Below are 18,241 nucleotides of genomic sequence, written 5' to 3'. Positions count from 1 at the left end.
GTTGAGGCCTAGGTAGGTCTGAAGGCCGTCGACGACGACCGGAATCTAGATCCTCGATGTTTGAAGATTAGCGTCGACTGGAAAGCGTTCTAAACCAAGTTTGGTAGTTTGGTGAGGATTGCGCGCCGAAGGATATAGGTTCCAACACGGAGCGCTGGAAACGCATCCGAGCCCGGTGGCAGAAAAAAACAATCTGGGGATGGAGCCGATGCCATGCGCAGTATCATCCTAAGGAGGAGTCACCTATCCCGTGACTCCGACAGACTTTTCTACAACAAAACAAACTGCAAACATCCGGGCCCAACACTAGGTGACCATCTATGCATAGTGTGTAATCTGCAGCTCATATGCCTCGAACATCTCTTTTTGTAAAAAGGCTCTTGCTATCCATTGACAAACCTAAAGGGCTTTTAAACACAAAACATTTTCTAAAAAAATGCTCCCTTAATGGGCATGGGCAGCTTTTAAAAAAATCTTTCCTTTTTGGAGATGCAAATGCAGAGATGGGGGTCTGGTGATCTGTGCAGGTCTCCATCAATGCAATCACAGGGGGCGCCGATTGCAACCTGCTAGATTAATGTTCATTAAGTAGGTTGTTTTAAGACTCCCAGCCAATGAAACATTTGCAATGTAACACATTAGCAAATCGGTTGCATCGCTAACTGCATTCCCATTTTCAAACCAGTCAGTGTGCAAAATTGCATATCCCTGGTATGCAAATGGGAATATTAAATCTAGCCCTTATCTCTTATTTAGAGAATGTTAATTGATGTTAATGGACTACAAAAAAGGTGAAAATAATGCAATTATAGAAGCAACATTATTTGATACAGCCCCTCTCTGGTTTACAAATGCATAATACTGTATGTTCCAATTGATGACATATTTGATGTTTAGTAAAATATAATCATCCAAAGGCACATTTCATACACCGCTACAATGTATTGAATATTATATAAAGAAACGCTGTACTAAACTGTTTTTAGAAGGGCAGGGCAGTTTATTTAAGTTGACATATAAACAAGAGGCCTAAAAAATGGTCTTAAATGTAAAAATAAATACACAAAATAAAATAATTTATAATATATAATCCTGTAACATTCGGTAGAACCATAAACTGACTGAACAGCTCAGTGACGTTATAGAGACTCGGAAAATGTGTAGCCTAATGCACGGTCTGCAATGAGATTACTTGACAACCCTGAGCAAGTAAACACAGCCCACTATGACATGGAAAGTAGCCCAAATTTACAATTTTATTTTTCTTTTGATATTTTGGTATAAACCTTTCAGATTATTACAAAGGATGTGCAAGGTGGAGCCAGCTCAGCCTTATCGCCCATTGTAAGGAATTTCCAGCTATTTTACAGTTGCAGCAGTTTTGTATATAAAATAAAATGTATGCAAAACATGTAATTTGATACACAAAAAATGTGTTAAAATTAAAATGCCCATGAAATATAGTTTTCTTGTGGCGGTATCATCAGATCAGTTGGCAAAACCGGGTCTGCGAAGAAACCGGAATAGATGCCTTTTAAAGTATACTTTAATCTGTTTAAAAATTCTGAAAATAAGATTGTACAATGCAAACTGATGGAAACAGCTTTAAGAGCCAGTCGATTCAATGCAGCTTCTCAGAATTGCTTCCAGATAGACCAACTCGGCCACCAGCGGTTTCCCTTTCCCTTCCGGGAGATCCTGGATGCTGCGCACATGCTCAATGGCTTTTGACAACATCTTGTCTCGCTCCTGTGGCTCTTTGGAGGGCTCGTCTCCATCTCCTCCTGATCTGATGTACTGCAATATGTAGGTCTGGATGGTCTCCCCCTTCTCGACGATGGTCTTCCGGATGCATGGCAGGTCACTGCTATTGGCGAGGCTAAGTAGGTGGATCAAAGCCTGGCAGATCTGTGCCCTCAGGCTGGCACAGTACTTGAACTCCAGAAAGTCTTGTGTGTCCTCACTCTTCTGCAGCGCCAGGACAAGGGCATCCCAGATCTCACTGTACTGCGCAGTGCTCCCATACTGTTCTCTTTTAAATGGAGTTGCAAGGGCCATGGCAGATTTGATCCGCACTTTGAAATTTTTGCACGATTTCACAACTGAGGTGAGAGAGTTGTAAGCATGTGCCGTCCAGGGAGCTGTGCCTAAAACAGAATGTGGTGGTACAGCATTAAAACAGTGTATTCATTTCACTATGTCGATTTTCATAACTCTACAAGTATTCCATTACTCCTTCTGTAGGTCTCTACATGATAAAATATATTTTTAAGCTAAGAAGCCTAAATCATGCAGGACCTTGCTAAAACAAAATACAAACTGCCTGTATTTGCTTGTTCAGCATGTGCTGGTTTTGTAATCTTCTTCTTATTTTCAGCCCATGTTTTGTAAACAGTTTAATTTCAACACGTGACAGTCGCCACTGACTCCTATCTAAGTCACGGGACCTATCTTCACTCCACTAGCCCCAAAGTCATCCACGTGCCTATGTTTCCTTAAGGCCAGATAGATGCTCGCTGTGGATACCAATAGATCTTAGATACGATCATTGTAAAAACCAATAGATCTTAGATACTTCCACTGTAAAAATATTTCACTTTTTCTATATGACCCCTTTTTTATTTGCCCCTGCGCTTTCTCAAACATCCCCCAAATAATGACACTATCGCTGCGAAGCAAGTTTCTTTCAGAGTTGTCCAACCTTTGTCCAGACCATAACACATTTTTGAGATAGCCACTGACTGTGCAAATAAGTTTCCACTCAGATCCACTGTATGTAAAGTTTTAGTCAATAGATAGCTGGGAAATGAGGCACAAACCCGGACCTCTTGGATTAACGTTTGACATCCCTGTTAGAGGCAATGACAGACTTACTGCAAAGGCCACTGTAGTCCCACACTTTCTTCTCTTTTTCCTTCTAAGGGTAGTGGTTTTGTACCAACAACAGTTTGACTCATAGAAGGTCTGTGTCAAGGGCCACTTGTTAACTTTAGTATGTGAAGCCTGGGATAACTCACAATAGGGAGAACTAAAGCCTTAGGAGTCAGGCCACCAAAGATGGAAAAACAAGTCAACCCTATTGGCACCAAGGAGTCTGCTACCTGTGCATATATGCAGTTGGTGGCTTAATGAAATAGCACCCATAGCTCCTTCAACCCACAAACAGTATTCCGCTCTAGGCACTGGAGCAAATAATTGAAACCGAGCGTCCTCATGTTTTAAGAGGGCACAAAACAAGCTATTTCCAGGAACGGTTGCAGATTGGTGAAGAAACACAACACTCCTGATGGCAAGCTGGAACTGCATGGAAGCCATTACTTTTTGGTCCAGCCTCAGAAACCTGCATCCCTTCGGTTCATTATACACAAGTTCCAGGTGCAGTACAAGAACTATTCAAAGATGTGGACTACTGATGCCCCTATTCTATAACCAATGTAGAATTCAAAGTACTCTCTAAGATTTGACAATATGACAACTTCCTAATGAGTCTGGCTATTTGGACAAACTGTCTATGCAGGACATGTTATGCCAGTGTTTAAAAGCAGTCCTATATGCAAGCATTTACCTGTGCACATCATTCCTAAAGCCTTCTTCCTTTATTCTCAGACATTGGGATTGTTTTCATGACTTATTTGCAACCCATAATAAATATATGTGATGAATGCGGTGATGGGTTTTTCAGCACTAACATAATAACCTCACTTTCATTAAAGTATCACGAGCCACCTTTTCCCCATGGTCTACAGTTTTCAGAAGAATAAAGTAAGTTTGCTCACCCAATGGTAATGCAGAGTTTTTAAAGACATTTCCCAGTGCGTAGCAGGCATTCCACCGTACTTTCATGGTAGCCTCCCCATGCACAGTCGTGATAAGCGCCTGGATACAGTCTTCAATGCTCTCGCTGAACCTTGGATTTGCTATATGATATGGCTGGAGAAAATGTAGCAGATTGCCAAGTGCCCGAACCGCGTTACTCTTGACCTGGGAGGCAAGCAACAGTGCCAGAGGTAAGTAACTTGTCCACCATGTCTTACTTTCACTACTTACGGTTGAAGAAAGGAAGTGGGAAGCTGAGAATACATAATGTTACAGTGTATAATGCAGAGCCAGTTTTTGGAAAGAAGGTGAATACATGAGAGAACAACGGAGCAAAATGAGAGTACAGCAATCAGATAAAGCTACTTGAGAAATCAGAAACTGAGCAGTGAAACAAGTGCAATCATCCTTCTTTGCCAATAGTGAATTTTATAGTTAAAGAGAGGAGATATTCAGAGTTTTTTCTACATAATTAACTTAAGTGTTCCTTGATCATTTTTTTAATTGGCATGTGGAATAACTTTAGAGAACATGGAGGTTAAATGCAGTCAATGTTTAGACCAAACAGTTGACCATCATATATTTAGATTAAACTTCAACTACTAGAGGACATCAGGAAGACCAAGACAATTCCAAAAAGTTTTGTTTTTTAATTAAAAAAGATGCATTTTATTATTTAGACAATATTTTAAATTTTTAGCACCAACTAGAGCCAACTAAAACAAAGATCCAGCTTGGGAAAAATTTAAGTGGGTAGTCCAGATATGCCCGTATTTCAGAGGCAAGTATTTTCTAAAAACAGAAACCTATCTCAATTCTTTTGCTATCATTATATTTCTGCTGTGAGAAGTAAAATGGCATAATGAGATTGCAGTGGAGATGTACAATGTTAATCTATGACAAAATAAGTTAAAACTGGTTTACTACCTTGTCTTTATCCCTAGACGCCTCTGTTGCTGATCGTAACATCTTCAACAGCAGCACGTCTGAAAACTCTTCCTGGAAGCTTTGGCCCATAGCATCCCTGTCACACAAACAAAACAGCAGCAGCCAGGGTTAACAAATCACTCTGTTGCTGAAAAGGAGCAAAATACAACATTCGAAATACTTACTCCCTCAAAAAAAAACATTTCAAGGAAATAATCTTCATTGTGGAAAATTACATTAAAAAATATAAATACAATTACTACTGCAAAGGTTAGAAGGAATGTAAAAATATGACACACAAACCTGTTTAAAGATTATCGAACTCTTCATTATTTAAATCTAGCAGTTCTACATTTGGCACATTTTCAAATAACCCACAAAGTCCCAAAATGCTTCTGCAATTCCCTAGTCTTCTCTTTAATATTTCCAAGAAGCAGCACTTCGTTGCATCCAGAAGGGGCAACACGTAAAAACAAAAATGCACTAAGTTGCATTAAACTAATAAAAAAAAATGAGTTAAAGAAAATGCATTAAAAAAATATGAGACCTGCATAAAGATCTGGGTCATGGTCCGCTTGGATTCATTACATATTCAGCAAACCTGAAAACTCCGCAAAATATGAAACAAGAATGTGTGCCAATGAAGAACACTATCCTGAATAGCCCAACCCCCAAATGAGGTATTGGCTCTATTATGCACTGTAGAGATGTGCATTAAAAACACATAGCAAAATTCATAGTTTTCATCACAGTACACTATTGGGTAGGAGTCAAGAATCTCATTATCAGGCAATCTGCCCAAAAGTTGCTCAGCTTAATATAGTGTTATCTTATTTGCTACATCGTCACCTTTTATTTTATTGCTCACTTCTTCCTTAATTATGAATTGAAGTGGTATTCATTTCACACTATCAATATGTGAATATTTGAAGGAGGGAGAAAGTATTAACCTGAAAGGATAAGTTACTTACCTGTAATGCTAGTTCTCTTCCAGGGGTATACTCATCAGTCATAAGCACTGAATAGTACCACCCACATGGGGGACGCCGGAGCATTAACAAAAATAGATGCTCTATATGCAGCCTTCTTCTAGGCTAATCTGCCTGCTATCACCTTACCTTTTTCTTTGAAAATAAAGGTGATGTTCAAACACGTTGAGTACATTTCTTTATGTCATGTAAATGTTATTTTATATGATAAATTTCAAATAAAAAATACAATGCAATATTGGCATATTTGAGCCCAATTTGAGGTTTTATCACAGCTCCAGGTTCCACCAAAAAGCAGGTTTTGCTGAACTCTTAAGGCGGGTGCCATGCGATTGTGAGGATGGAACTCACAATAGATATCCGCTCAGACGCTTCCACTAGACTCATCCTGACCTTTTAAAACGGAGGTTTGGCGAGGGGATCGAATGCACAGCGCTATGGTGGTGAAAACATCGTAAATGTTTGAAATACCAGCAAACATGCCGCATCAGTAAGAACTTGGATTCAGACCTTATAAAACATTACAAAGTCGATATGACTGTTTAAATATCACCTTGCTGAGAAGGCAGTCTGGGGAAGTGAATTGCATCGTAGTCCTTCCTTAATCACCACCATTTGAAAGCACCAATCACGAGAGACCTTGTGTGTTTAAAAAAACGCGCTGAACATTTGAACATTGTTTGCTCTTTTAAAAAGCACTGATGAAAGCTACTGCTGAAACGCGTCTGCTACAAATAAAAGAGCCTCTTTTAACTTTCCCCGAGAGTGCCTGAGCGTGCATTAACTGTTGCAAGCTTCACTCTGTATAATTCCCATTTCTATTCATGATTTTGTATTGTAATGAATGTTATCGTGCCCTGTCCTCATCTCAGGGGGGGAAAAAAGGGGAAAAATTACAATAAAAACATTTTAAAAAAAAAAACTGTTGCAAGCTTCGGAGTTGATATATATATATATACGTATATTTATGTTTACAGAGGACTAGTCCTTAGATTTGGTTAAACACACACATATATATATATATACATATATATACACACACACATATATATATATACACACACACACACACACACATATATATATATATATATATATATATATATATACACATAACATATATGGGGATGTAATAAATATTTTGCAAGCAGCTAATGGCGCCAGTGAGCATTCAGTGTCGTCAACGTCCTCCTATGATTAAGGAGCTGTGAGGCTCCGAAACAAGTCAGGACTGGATTTTATTCTGAGAGGAGATTACGGTTTATGATAATAAAGGATTTTTTTAAATCACTCTGGTGTTTGCGCGCCCTTGCCTCAGGGCGAATTTTTTTGTTGGATATATATACACACACACACATAAATATATATGTGCTCTGGAGACTCAATACATTGTGGAGCTAGACACTAAGACCATATATATATATATATATATATATATATATATATATATATATATATATATATATATATATATATATATATATATATATATATATATATATATATATATATATATATATATATATATATATATATATATATATATATATATATATATATATATATATATATATATATATATATATATATATATATATATATATATATATATATATATATATATATATATATATATATATATATATATATATATATATATATATATATATATATATATATATATATATATATATATATATATATATATATATATATATATATATATATATATATATATATATATATATATATATATATATATATATATATATATATATATATATATATATATATATTATATAGTTCCACTCCAACTTTGCACGGACCACAATTCGTTGCAGATCCCAAAGTCTTTATTTTAGCTTGTGAAGACCTTGGCAGCCATGACGCGTTGCAACCCAGCAAGGGTCTTGATTGAATATATTGTGTATGAATCAGGTTTTATCTGTACTGGTATGGCAAGAGTCTCTTTCTATCATGATTTAATCTACACTTGGGGATACTATGATGTGAATAGCATTGAATTGTCAACTCGTTTGGAATATTTTACATATACAACTGAAGTTGTACTTATGTGGCACTGCAACAGTTTAATTTTACTTTCAATCATATGCCCAAATTTGTTTCTCTATACATACATCTGCGCTCTATATACTGAAACTAAGTATTGTTTTTAAGATTTACTGTCACTTAACACATTGGTGCTTATATGTTATAATTCATTTAGATGTTTTTTGGGTTCACCGTTTCACTTTTGAGCAATCACGGCATTTCTCGCCTATGATATTCAGGCAGCTGATATAATCGATCATTTAGTACTTGGATTTGGTTGCCTATCTTTGAAGTGCTTGCCCACTTGGGCATTATTACGTCAGCAGCAATTTACAGACAGCATTTATATACATGCATATTGTATGGCCAGTGGTTATTTCACACAAGAATTGATGTGTTTGAAGCTCCGTAAAATTAATTGAGGAGTACCATATAAACTTTATTTATTTAGAAATATATATTTTTAAAAACATTTATATATTTTTGTATATATGAAGGTGTACATTAATGAAATCTATTTATGATGATTTTAACCTTGTACATTCCACTGGAGTTCGTTTTATATGTTTTGCAGTCTGGCTTTTGTATGGTGCATTGCATAGTCTGTTTTTCAGCTCCATGAATGTGATGACACAGCTGCTTGCAATTTACTGAATTATGCACTTTAAATTTGGCGCCGATCCATGGGTAACGCGTCATGTTATCAAGGTCAAGGTCGGACCGAAACGCGTCATGGCGGCATAGGATATTGGGTCCGTTTTGTCTATATGAGTCCGTGTCTTCTACTGGATTCCTGAAGGATAGAGTACTGATATATATATATATATAGATATCTATATCAACAGTTGCCGGTAGTCCAGGGCTCTGTCGATGCGGCGGTCCCTCCCAAAAAAACGGCGTTTTTTGAAATATAACAACAAGCTTTCTGCATACCCTCCAGGTTCAGAAAGGGTCGGGACACTCCGGGATGCTTCAAATTAATTTATTAAGCAACAAGGGTTACAAAAGTCGACGCGTTTCGCCGTAAGGCTTGGTCACGGTAACGTTTGCAATGTACACTTCCCTTTACATACACCCAGTGGTAACAATCAAAATAGGACTGGCGTCCTGTGCATCCTGGATTAAGCCGCCATCTTGTAGTGGCTGGTGAATACCTTTAAATCGCTTAGTGTGTTTAAATGTCGCCCCAGTGGGCAAACACAAAGACCACCTTCATTCTAAAACCAAGGTACGGAGCTGATTAGACCTCTTAGAGAATTCTTGGAATAGATTCCTGGCAGAGAACTACTAAACTTAGGCTACTCCTCACTTACTTCTTCCCTTGTACTAGACTTAGGTTAGGTACACCGGGGTAGGGGTATTTTAGAAGCACCAGTTGAGTACTTTTAGTCATTATTTATTACTGTATTTATTTTATACATTTTATGTACTTCATGGCTTAGAAACCATATCATGCTTTTACAGTACTACTTTATAATACTGTTTGTATTATATGCCTTGTACTTTATAACCCAGTTCATTTCCAATGCTTGAGAAAGAAGACTCAATAAATACTTTTATTGAAAACGCCAGTCTCTCTATTTCTCTGCATCTCTGGTGAAACGAAGCATGCACGATTGACTGAGTAAAATAGTTATCTATTGTTTCCGCGACTCTAGAGATTTGATTTCTTATTCTTGGGAAACAAAGTTGTCCTGTTTATAGGGTTGTCAAACTAATCCCTTCTTGTTCATTCGAGAAAGTTTCTAGTGACCTCTGAGCTAGCTGGCACTCACTATTAAGTTTAATATATTCAGTAGAGACCTAGTCGACCACAGTCCTACGTCTAAACTACAGTATATATTATTCCAATGCGCAGAGCCTATTGGGAATATAGGAACTACACTATAGGTGAGTGGCATATATTACCTACTGGCAGTCGCCAGTAGGTAGTTATAGTTAGGACCTATTTTCCATAGGAAATCCGCAACATTCTATTCCCAATATCTTTGGCGCCGATTGATGAATCTTCGCGAATTTTCAAAACTTATGGCCTGCTCCGGTCCTATCTTGAAAGTTTTGGGGTGATTTGTCAAGGAGGGGCCGATAAAAAGGGGGGACCCAAAACGTGTTTTCCCCATGTTATTTCCCATAGAAAATTTTAGACACTGCTACAGCCCTAAATGCTGAACGGAATTACACCAAATTTTGCAAAAATGTAGCCCTTGGTTCAGAAAGCGCCCTTTTTTTTTAAATGGTGTAAATCCATTCAGTAGTTCCTGGAATCCTCGATGGCCCTGGGGACCGTCACCCCCCAGGGCCAGCTCCTGACACTGCTGTTTGCTATGGATCATCAGTGATGTCAGTTGAGATGTCATCAGTGAGGTCATGAGTGATGTCACTGACCATGTCATGAGTGATGTAATATGTGACGTCATCAGCAGTGCATTGCGGGCGCACAACTTATAGTTGGCTTAACTAACTATAACGGGGAATTTCAACGGTTTTGTACAAGTGAAATGTCCACTAACTATAACGCCCCTGAAACCTATGTTTTTTTCAGTGAATTTCTAAGGTTTTATAAATGCTAATTCCCAACTATAACGTGCCTGAAACCTATGGTTTTTTCAGTGAATATATCTATAGTTATATAGCTATATCTATCTATCCATCTATTTCTCCATGTTAATATCCATAGGAAACTTTAGATAAATCTACAGCCCGAACTGCTGAACGGAATATTATATCTGCCACTCCACTCCACAAGCAGGATGCAGGCGCTCTCTCCTCTCGAAAAGAAACGTGGAGCACAGACCCAGGTAAGTGTAAGAGTTTGTTGGTTTATTGAGCTGTTACTCAGTCGGCCATTACGCGTTTCGGTACTGACGTACCTTGATCACATGACACTGTAAATGGTCACCTGGTTACTTATATACCAACATTAACATTTTTTCTTTCTTTTTTGTGATGCAATTTTAAAGTGACAGTGCTCCTTTTTACAAAACTGTGCAAATAACGCTATACTATTGGCATGTTTAACATTTTCTGGCTCATTGGCAAAATGTAATTCACTTGTATATACATTATTATATTATACACTTAGATACAAGCGTTTCTTATTTTCTTGTGCAAATCCGCATATGTTAATGTGCAACTTATGCAAATTATTATCTCGGTATAAATACCACAAAGATACCCTTAAATAAAATATGTACACATCTAAGCAAAATTTACATATGTTCTTGTGCAAAATTCGCAATACAGTGCAATTCATCACGGTATAAATACCATAGAGCATCTAAGGGCTATTTTATGTATCTCCTAGATTATAAATGTTATAAATATATAAATAAATAAATATATATACATTTGTTAAAAAACCATTTTTTCTCTCAAGCTCTATTTTATATTCTAGATATATCTTGTCGGTTTCAGTACCAGAAGTGCAAGAACGCATGTGCAAAATTACGCTTTTCTGTATATGTTTGTCACATATTTATGGTATCTTTGGGTTTTTTGGGGCCAGATGTTTGTTTTGGACAGATTATAGCGTAATCTATAATCCTAATCAGAGGCCTCTGATAAGGATGGGTGTTTAGTGAAAAAGAAAAGAAAAGTGAACTCTCATCGTTAATGTGCAAACCCTGATGATGAAAAAAAGGAAACTTATTTTTATTGTTACAACCAACAACCATAGTTTTGTATGTTATGATTGTTACTAAGAAGAGTTGCAATTAAAATTCTTTTTTATTATTTTTCCATTTTTTTGTTATTATTGAGGCCATTTCTTTCTGATTACACTTATATTTTATGAGATTACACCAGTTTTCATTGTATTTCTATACTCTATGTGTATAGATAGTTCTCTTCTATCACTTCAGATTTTCTAATCATTTAGATTAGTGATGTTACATAATCTTTGACTATTTTTATAGGCCAGTATATAAGTCTTCTGTTAAGTTTAGCCCATAAGGATGTTTGGAATCTAGCTTCAATATATAGCTAGTTTCCAGTTTTCTTAGTTTTTCATCCCGGTCCCCCCCTCTCTTACTTGGGGGTATGGTGTCAATTAGATAGTATTGGAGTAATCTGACATCTCCCTGGTGTTTCTCATTAAAATGACGGGCAACTGGGTAAGTTGGATCTTTATTCTTGATTGCACGTATGTGTTGCAATATTCTTTTGTGTCCCTGTAGTTTCGTACTTCCCACATATTTTAACTTACAGGGACACTCGAGGATATAGACCACGTATTCAGTTTTGCACGTTAGCATGTGTTTGATTTGTTGGTCACCTTTCCCAAATGCTAGGGCAAAACTCTTTTTATTCACTCCATTTAGGCAAGCTTTACAAGTTTGACATTTGTAAAATCCTTTCCTCTGGTTAAACCAGTTCTTTATTAGGGATTTCTACCGGATTGTTTACTACTAGACGGTCTCTCATATTTGGCGCTCTACTATGGGTGACCGTTGTTTTTTTTGGTAAATGTGGCCCTAATATTGGGTCATTTTTTACCAGTGGCCAATTCTTCTGAATGGTTCGTCTAATTTCTCTGTGTTGTTTATTGTAGCTTACAATCATTCTGAACTCATCTTCTTTTTGTGTAGGTGTTTTTAGTACTTCCGTGTTTGCCTTTGCTAGTGCTGTTTTTAGGAGTGAAGTACTGTCTGCCTCGTTACTTTTCTTTATTGCATTTTCAATGCATACTCTAGAATATCCACGTTCTAAGAATCTGATTTTACTTGATTCTTGTGCTTTTAATAGTTCTTGTGGTGTGCTGCATATACGTTTGATCCGTAACATTTCTCCGTACGGAATACTTTCTACTAGATGTTTTGGGTGGTGGCTGGTCGCATGTAAAATGGAGTTTACCGCTGTCGGCTTTCTATGCATTTTTGTCTCCAAATTGCCATTTTCTATATATACCTCAACATCTAGGAATGTCACTTTAGTAGGGCTAATATCTGCAGTAAAGTTCAAGTTGATGTCGTTTTGGTTAAGTTTATCAATGAATATTTCAGCTTCCATTTTCGTGCCTTTCCATATAACAAACAAATCATCGATATACCTCCATCAACATTTCACATGGTCATTTAGTGTGTTGTTAAAATTTCTATGGAGGACCAGTTCCTCCCACCACCCCATATGAAGACAGGCGTAGCTAGGGTAGAAACTGGCCCCCATAGCTACGCCTCTTATTTGTTGGTACAACGTATGCTGGAAAAGAAAAATGTTGTTATGTAAGCAGAACTCCATCATATCTAACAGCATTCTACTGTGTTCAACATAGACTGCATCTCTTTGTTTAAGATAGAATTCTGTTGCCCGCATGCCATCTCTGTGACTAATGCTCGTATATAACGAGGTAATATCCATAGTTATCAACAGGAAATCTGATTGCCATTTTAGGTCCTTGATTTTGGCCAAACAGTCCCCTGTGTCTCTCAAATATGAGGGTAGTCTCTGGACGTGTTCTTGTAAAAAGTGGTCGATATATTGGGACATGTGTTCCGTTAGGCTGTTAATTGCGGAGATGATTGGTCGCCCGGGCGGGTTTGATTGATTCTTATGGAGCTTAGGTATGAAATATAACACTGGGGTTGTTGGAGTGTTGTTTTTCAAAAATAGAAATTCTTCCTTGTTTATCAGACCTTTGCTCTTCCAGGCTAGTAATTTTGCCTATAGTTTCTCATTTGTCAATTTTAATATGTTTGATCACATCTGCGGTAACAGTCTTGGTCCATTAATTGTTTTTGGGCTTCTAGTAAATAGTCGGATTTTTTCCAAATTACTAGGTTGCCCCCCTTATCAGCATTTCGTATCACCACTTGTTTATTCTTGGATATCTATCTATCCATCTATTTCTCCATGTTAATATCCATAGGAAACTTTAGATAAATCTACAGCCCGAACTGCTGAACGGAATATTATATATATATATATATATATTCATCAGTGCCAGCAGTCTTTACCAGCGCTTCCTCACACACGATCTTATGCGGTGCAGCCCCGCCTCCCTTTTGGAATGAGGCTCACCTGCATTTGACATTTCATCACGCCGCTTCAATACCGGGGACTACCAGTCCCACAATGCTGAATGACGATGTCCCGTACATGTGGGTAGCTGTGGCAAAATTCATGTTCACTCGCCATGTGTCCACTTTTTCTCGCCCACTGAATTCCTGCAAAACATCAGTTGGAGACGCCACTTTTGCAATAGCATCTCATTGGTAAGTTCCAACCCGCCGTTTTCACAGCAGCCTCGGTGTTTAGCAGGTTTCCAATGGTGGGTCACAAAATTTCTCCGACACCTCGGTTACGTCAAATGCTCTTATGCGGTGCAGCCCCGCCTCCCTTTTGGAATGAGGCTCACCTGCATTTCACATCTCATCACGCTGCTTCAACAATACCGGGGACTACCAGTCCCACAATGCTGCATGACGATGTCCCGTACTTGTGGGTAGCTATGGCAAAATTATATATATATATATATATATATATATATATATATATATATCAGTGTGCGGTATGGTGCATTCAAAAGGCAGAGCGTCAGGACTTCCTTTTTTCACCCACCGCAGGCGCTGACGAAAGCCAACCCGGCCGAAATGCATTCGCCATTCATTTGCACCTTTATCCCCGCCGAGGCTCCTGCTTCTTTCTTTCAAGAAGACGCTTGCTTCATATGTCTACGCGTGTTCCAGAAGCCCCCTCATCAGAAGTGGCTGGGAGAATCTGGACTGTGCTTCGGCTGTTGCTTGTTTCTTAATGTTTAAATCTCCTGGCCCGCCGGCAGTCCGAGGAGGCGTTACAGCGAGACATTTTCTCAGCCTGGGCAGGTTGCATCTTCTTCCTGCTCACGCCACACTACACTCGGACCTACGGTGGATGAGGTTCAGGGGACTAGACGGCATCATTTGCTTCACTTTGCGGACTGTCATTACGTTCTGCTGAGCACTTTACCCCCCTGCTATTTTCTTGTTTCACCCCAAGAACGACCTACAGCACCACTCACCTGGAGCCACTGGTGCATCCTGGGAACTGGAGTCCGTTGATTTGCTCGGACTGGCTATTTCTTTCACCTGAGGATTGTTTGTGCTGTGGGCGGAGCGGACATTTGCACCTATCAGTGTGCGGTATAGTGCATTCAAAGGCAGAGCGTCAGGACTTCCTTTTTTCACCCACCGCAGGCGCTGACGAAGGCCAACCCGGCCGAAATGCATTCGCCATTCATTTGAATAAAACGGTGCTGCACCTTTATCCCCGCCGAGGCTCCTGCTTCTTTCTTTCAAGAAGACGCTTGCTTTATATATATATATATACATATATATATTACCTACTGGCGATAGCCAGTAGGTATATATAGTTAGGATTTTTTCCCTATGGGATTTCTGAAAATTCTATGTCTAATAACTTTGGCGTTTGTGGACGGAATTGGCTGAAATTTTCAGGAAAATGGCACATTTTGTTTCTGAGCAGCCCCTGAAAATTTGGGGGGGGTTCTTCAAGGGGGGGCCGAGAAAAAAGGGGGGTCCCAAAACACGTTTTTCCCATTCATTTTTCCATAGGGCGGTTGGACTCACTTTTAGCCCGAACGGCTGAATGGATTTGCACGAAACTTGGCAAAATTGTAGGGACTGTTAGCCCGATGTGCCTTTGCTAGGTCTCAATATATGTGCTTCAGTGAATTTTGAGAAATTAACGTTTTAAACAAGATATATATCTGTAACAGCGCTCCGGGCAGCGCTCCGGTTCGCGTACTTTTCGCGTATCGGAACTTTGCGATGCGAAGCTGATTGGCTCTCTGGTGTCTGTCAACATTCTAAACAGTCCGGAGCGGCCGCCATCTTGTCTCTCGGTAGGATCGAGAGACAAGAGGAGGCCAAAACAAAGGGGGAAATAAAGGAAAGGGGGCAAGGTAGACCCCTTCTGACCCCCTAGGATTGATGAGGGGGATATTATAGAGCCACGCGGGGCAAAATTTTTTTTTTTTAAAAATTCCGATTTTTTCGCCGTAGAGACACGTCCCGGTACGCGAACCGGGCAGCTAACCGGGCAGCTAACCGGGCAGCTAACCGGCAGCGTAACGGGAGTCTGAGGAGTAGCTGATTGGCTGTCAACATTGTAAACAGTCCGGAGCGGCCGCCATCTTGTCTCTCGGTAGGATCGAGAGACAAGAGGAGGCCAAAACAAAGGGGGAAATGAAGGAAAGGGGGCAAGGTAGACCCCTTCTGACCCCCTAGGATTGATGAGGGGGATATTATAGAGCCACGCGGGGCAAAAAAAAAATTTTAAAAAAATTCAGATTTTTTCGCCGTAGAGACGCGTCCCGGTACGCGAACCGGGCAGCTAACCGGGCAGCTAACCGGCAGTGTAACGGGAGTCTGAGGAGTAGCTGATTGGCTGTTAACATTGTAAACAGTCTGGAGATCGAGAGACAAGAGGTGGAAAAAAAAAAGGTGTAAATGAAGGAAAGGGGTAAGGTGAACCCCTAGGATTGATGAGGGGGCTATTAAAGTTGCCCGCGGGGCAAAAGAAAAAAATATTGCGATTTTTCGCTGTAGAGGTGCTTTCCGGTACGTTAACCGGGCAGCTAACTGGCAGCGTAATGGGAGTCCGACATATTGTGTTTTTGGAACGTTTGTGATATGTGCACGTGTGGATTTTGTCTAATTAAGGTAAAAAAAATATATATATATCTTTAAGCGTGCTCTGGCGCGCTTACGTTACGGGTTTGGTTTGCGCTGCAGAGACGATACGTCACGGTTATGCGATGCATCATGAGGCGTCTCACGGGCTACGTGATACGTCACGTAATAAAGAATATATTTTACAGCTATAGATATTAGCTTTTAAAAAACCAATGAAATTCACTGAAAAAACCATAGGTTATAGACCATATATAGTTAGGAATTTGCATTTACAAAACCTTGAAAATTCACTGAAAAAACCATAGGTTATAGACCATATATAGTTAGGGATTAGCATTTACAAAACCTTATTTTACTCGCACAAAACCATTGAAATTCCATATATAGTTAGTTGCACTAACTATATATCGCGCACCCGCAATCCATTGCTAATGATGTCACATATTATTCATGACATGGTCAGTGACATCACTGATGACATCACTGATGACATCTCAAATGACATCACTGATGACATCACTGATGACATCTCAAATGACTTCACTGATGACATCACTGATGACAACACCCAGTGACTGTATGTTTCTGTAAAGTTAAAATATGTCTTACATATTGAAGAATGAGTGGATGTATAAGTGTCTGGATGAAGGATTTAGTAGGTGCATGACTGACTGTATGAGTGAGTGATTAAATGTGTCTCACTGAGTGCATGGGTTAGTGACTAAACTGTCTTAATTTGGTAATCATTATATATGTTGTTCTGTAAACTGCTGCATGTTTAAATCAGTAGCTATATGAGTAACTATATGGGTTATTGAATGGTTGCCCAAGTATTTGTATGGGAGACTGAGTATGTGTGTGGGTGGCTGGGAGGTGTATGACTCTGTGCATAGATGTGTGAGAAGTTGATTAACTAAATGTGTGGGTTCAAAAGTGCATGTGGAAACAGCTGTATGGGCGGTCGACTGACTGCATGAGTGTATTGGTGAGTGAATGGATATCTCAGTGCTACATGTCAAAGTAAGTACATATGTAAAACACAGTCCATGTGAGAGTTGACATATATAAATAACTGAACATAAGAGCTAGTGAATGTGAGAGTGGCTGTATCGATCATTGTGAACTTGTATCAGGGATTGTATAAGAGAGTAAATATGTGTTAGTATATGTTTGAATAAGTAAGGTGTGTATAACTGTATAGTTGAGGAAATGGAGGTGTGATTAATCTTTTGCTTGACTGAGTAGGTGTGTGAGTAACTCCATGGATAAGTGACAGTCTGTGAGTGTCTGTTTATACTGATTGTATCTAAGGTTATATTAGAGTCTGAAGATGTTCATTGTATTATCACATAATGATATCATCAGTGATGTGATCAGTAATGTCAAATGAGATGTCAGTGATGTCATCAGTGATGTCATTTGAGATGTCATCAGTGATGTCATCAGTGATGTCACTGACCATGTCATGAATAATATGTGACATCATTAGCAATGGATTGCGGGTGCGCGATATATAGTTAGTGCAACTAACTATATATGGAATTTCAATGGTTTTGTGCGAGTAAAATAAGGTTTTGTAAATGCTAATCCCTAACTATATATGGTCTATAACCTATGGTTTTTTCAGTGAATATATATATATATATATATATATATATATATATATATATATATATATATATATATATATATATATATATATATATATATATATATATATATATATAACCCAGTTATAGTTGGGACCTAGTTTCAATAGGAAAAGCGCTTTTTGGCACTGTTTGACGAATCTTCGTGAAATTTCGGTATTCACAGAAGTCAGCAAGG

At 38.6% G+C, this 18,241-nt stretch overlaps 1 protein-coding gene across 2 annotated transcripts in view; it reads right to left on the bottom strand.

The window, feature by feature from the left end:
* Positions 1-1,233: 1,233 nt before the first annotated feature.
* HEATR6 (HEAT repeat containing 6) overlaps positions 1,234-18,241 on the bottom strand; it is a 353,001-nt gene continuing 335,993 nt past the window's right edge. For both annotated transcript variants that reach the window (XM_086954868.1, XM_086954869.1), the window contains exons 18-20: positions 4,744-4,840; positions 3,777-3,981; positions 1,234-2,147 (exon numbers count right to left, since the gene is read on the bottom strand). In XM_086954868.1, coding sequence (XP_086810994.1) covers positions 1,606-2,147; positions 3,777-3,981; positions 4,744-4,840 — 844 coding nt within the window. In that variant the 3' untranslated portion in view covers positions 1,234-1,605. The remainder of the gene's footprint in view (positions 2,148-3,776; positions 3,982-4,743; positions 4,841-18,241) is intronic.

The sequence above is a fragment of the Lissotriton vulgaris genome, chromosome 2_1, assembly GCF_964263255.1.
Source record: "Lissotriton vulgaris chromosome 2_1, aLisVul1.2, whole genome shotgun sequence".
Lineage (NCBI taxonomy): Eukaryota > Metazoa > Chordata > Amphibia > Caudata > Salamandridae > Lissotriton > Lissotriton vulgaris.
Note: the sequence above shows the minus strand (reverse complement) of the source record. Positions and strands in the feature narration are given on the sequence as shown.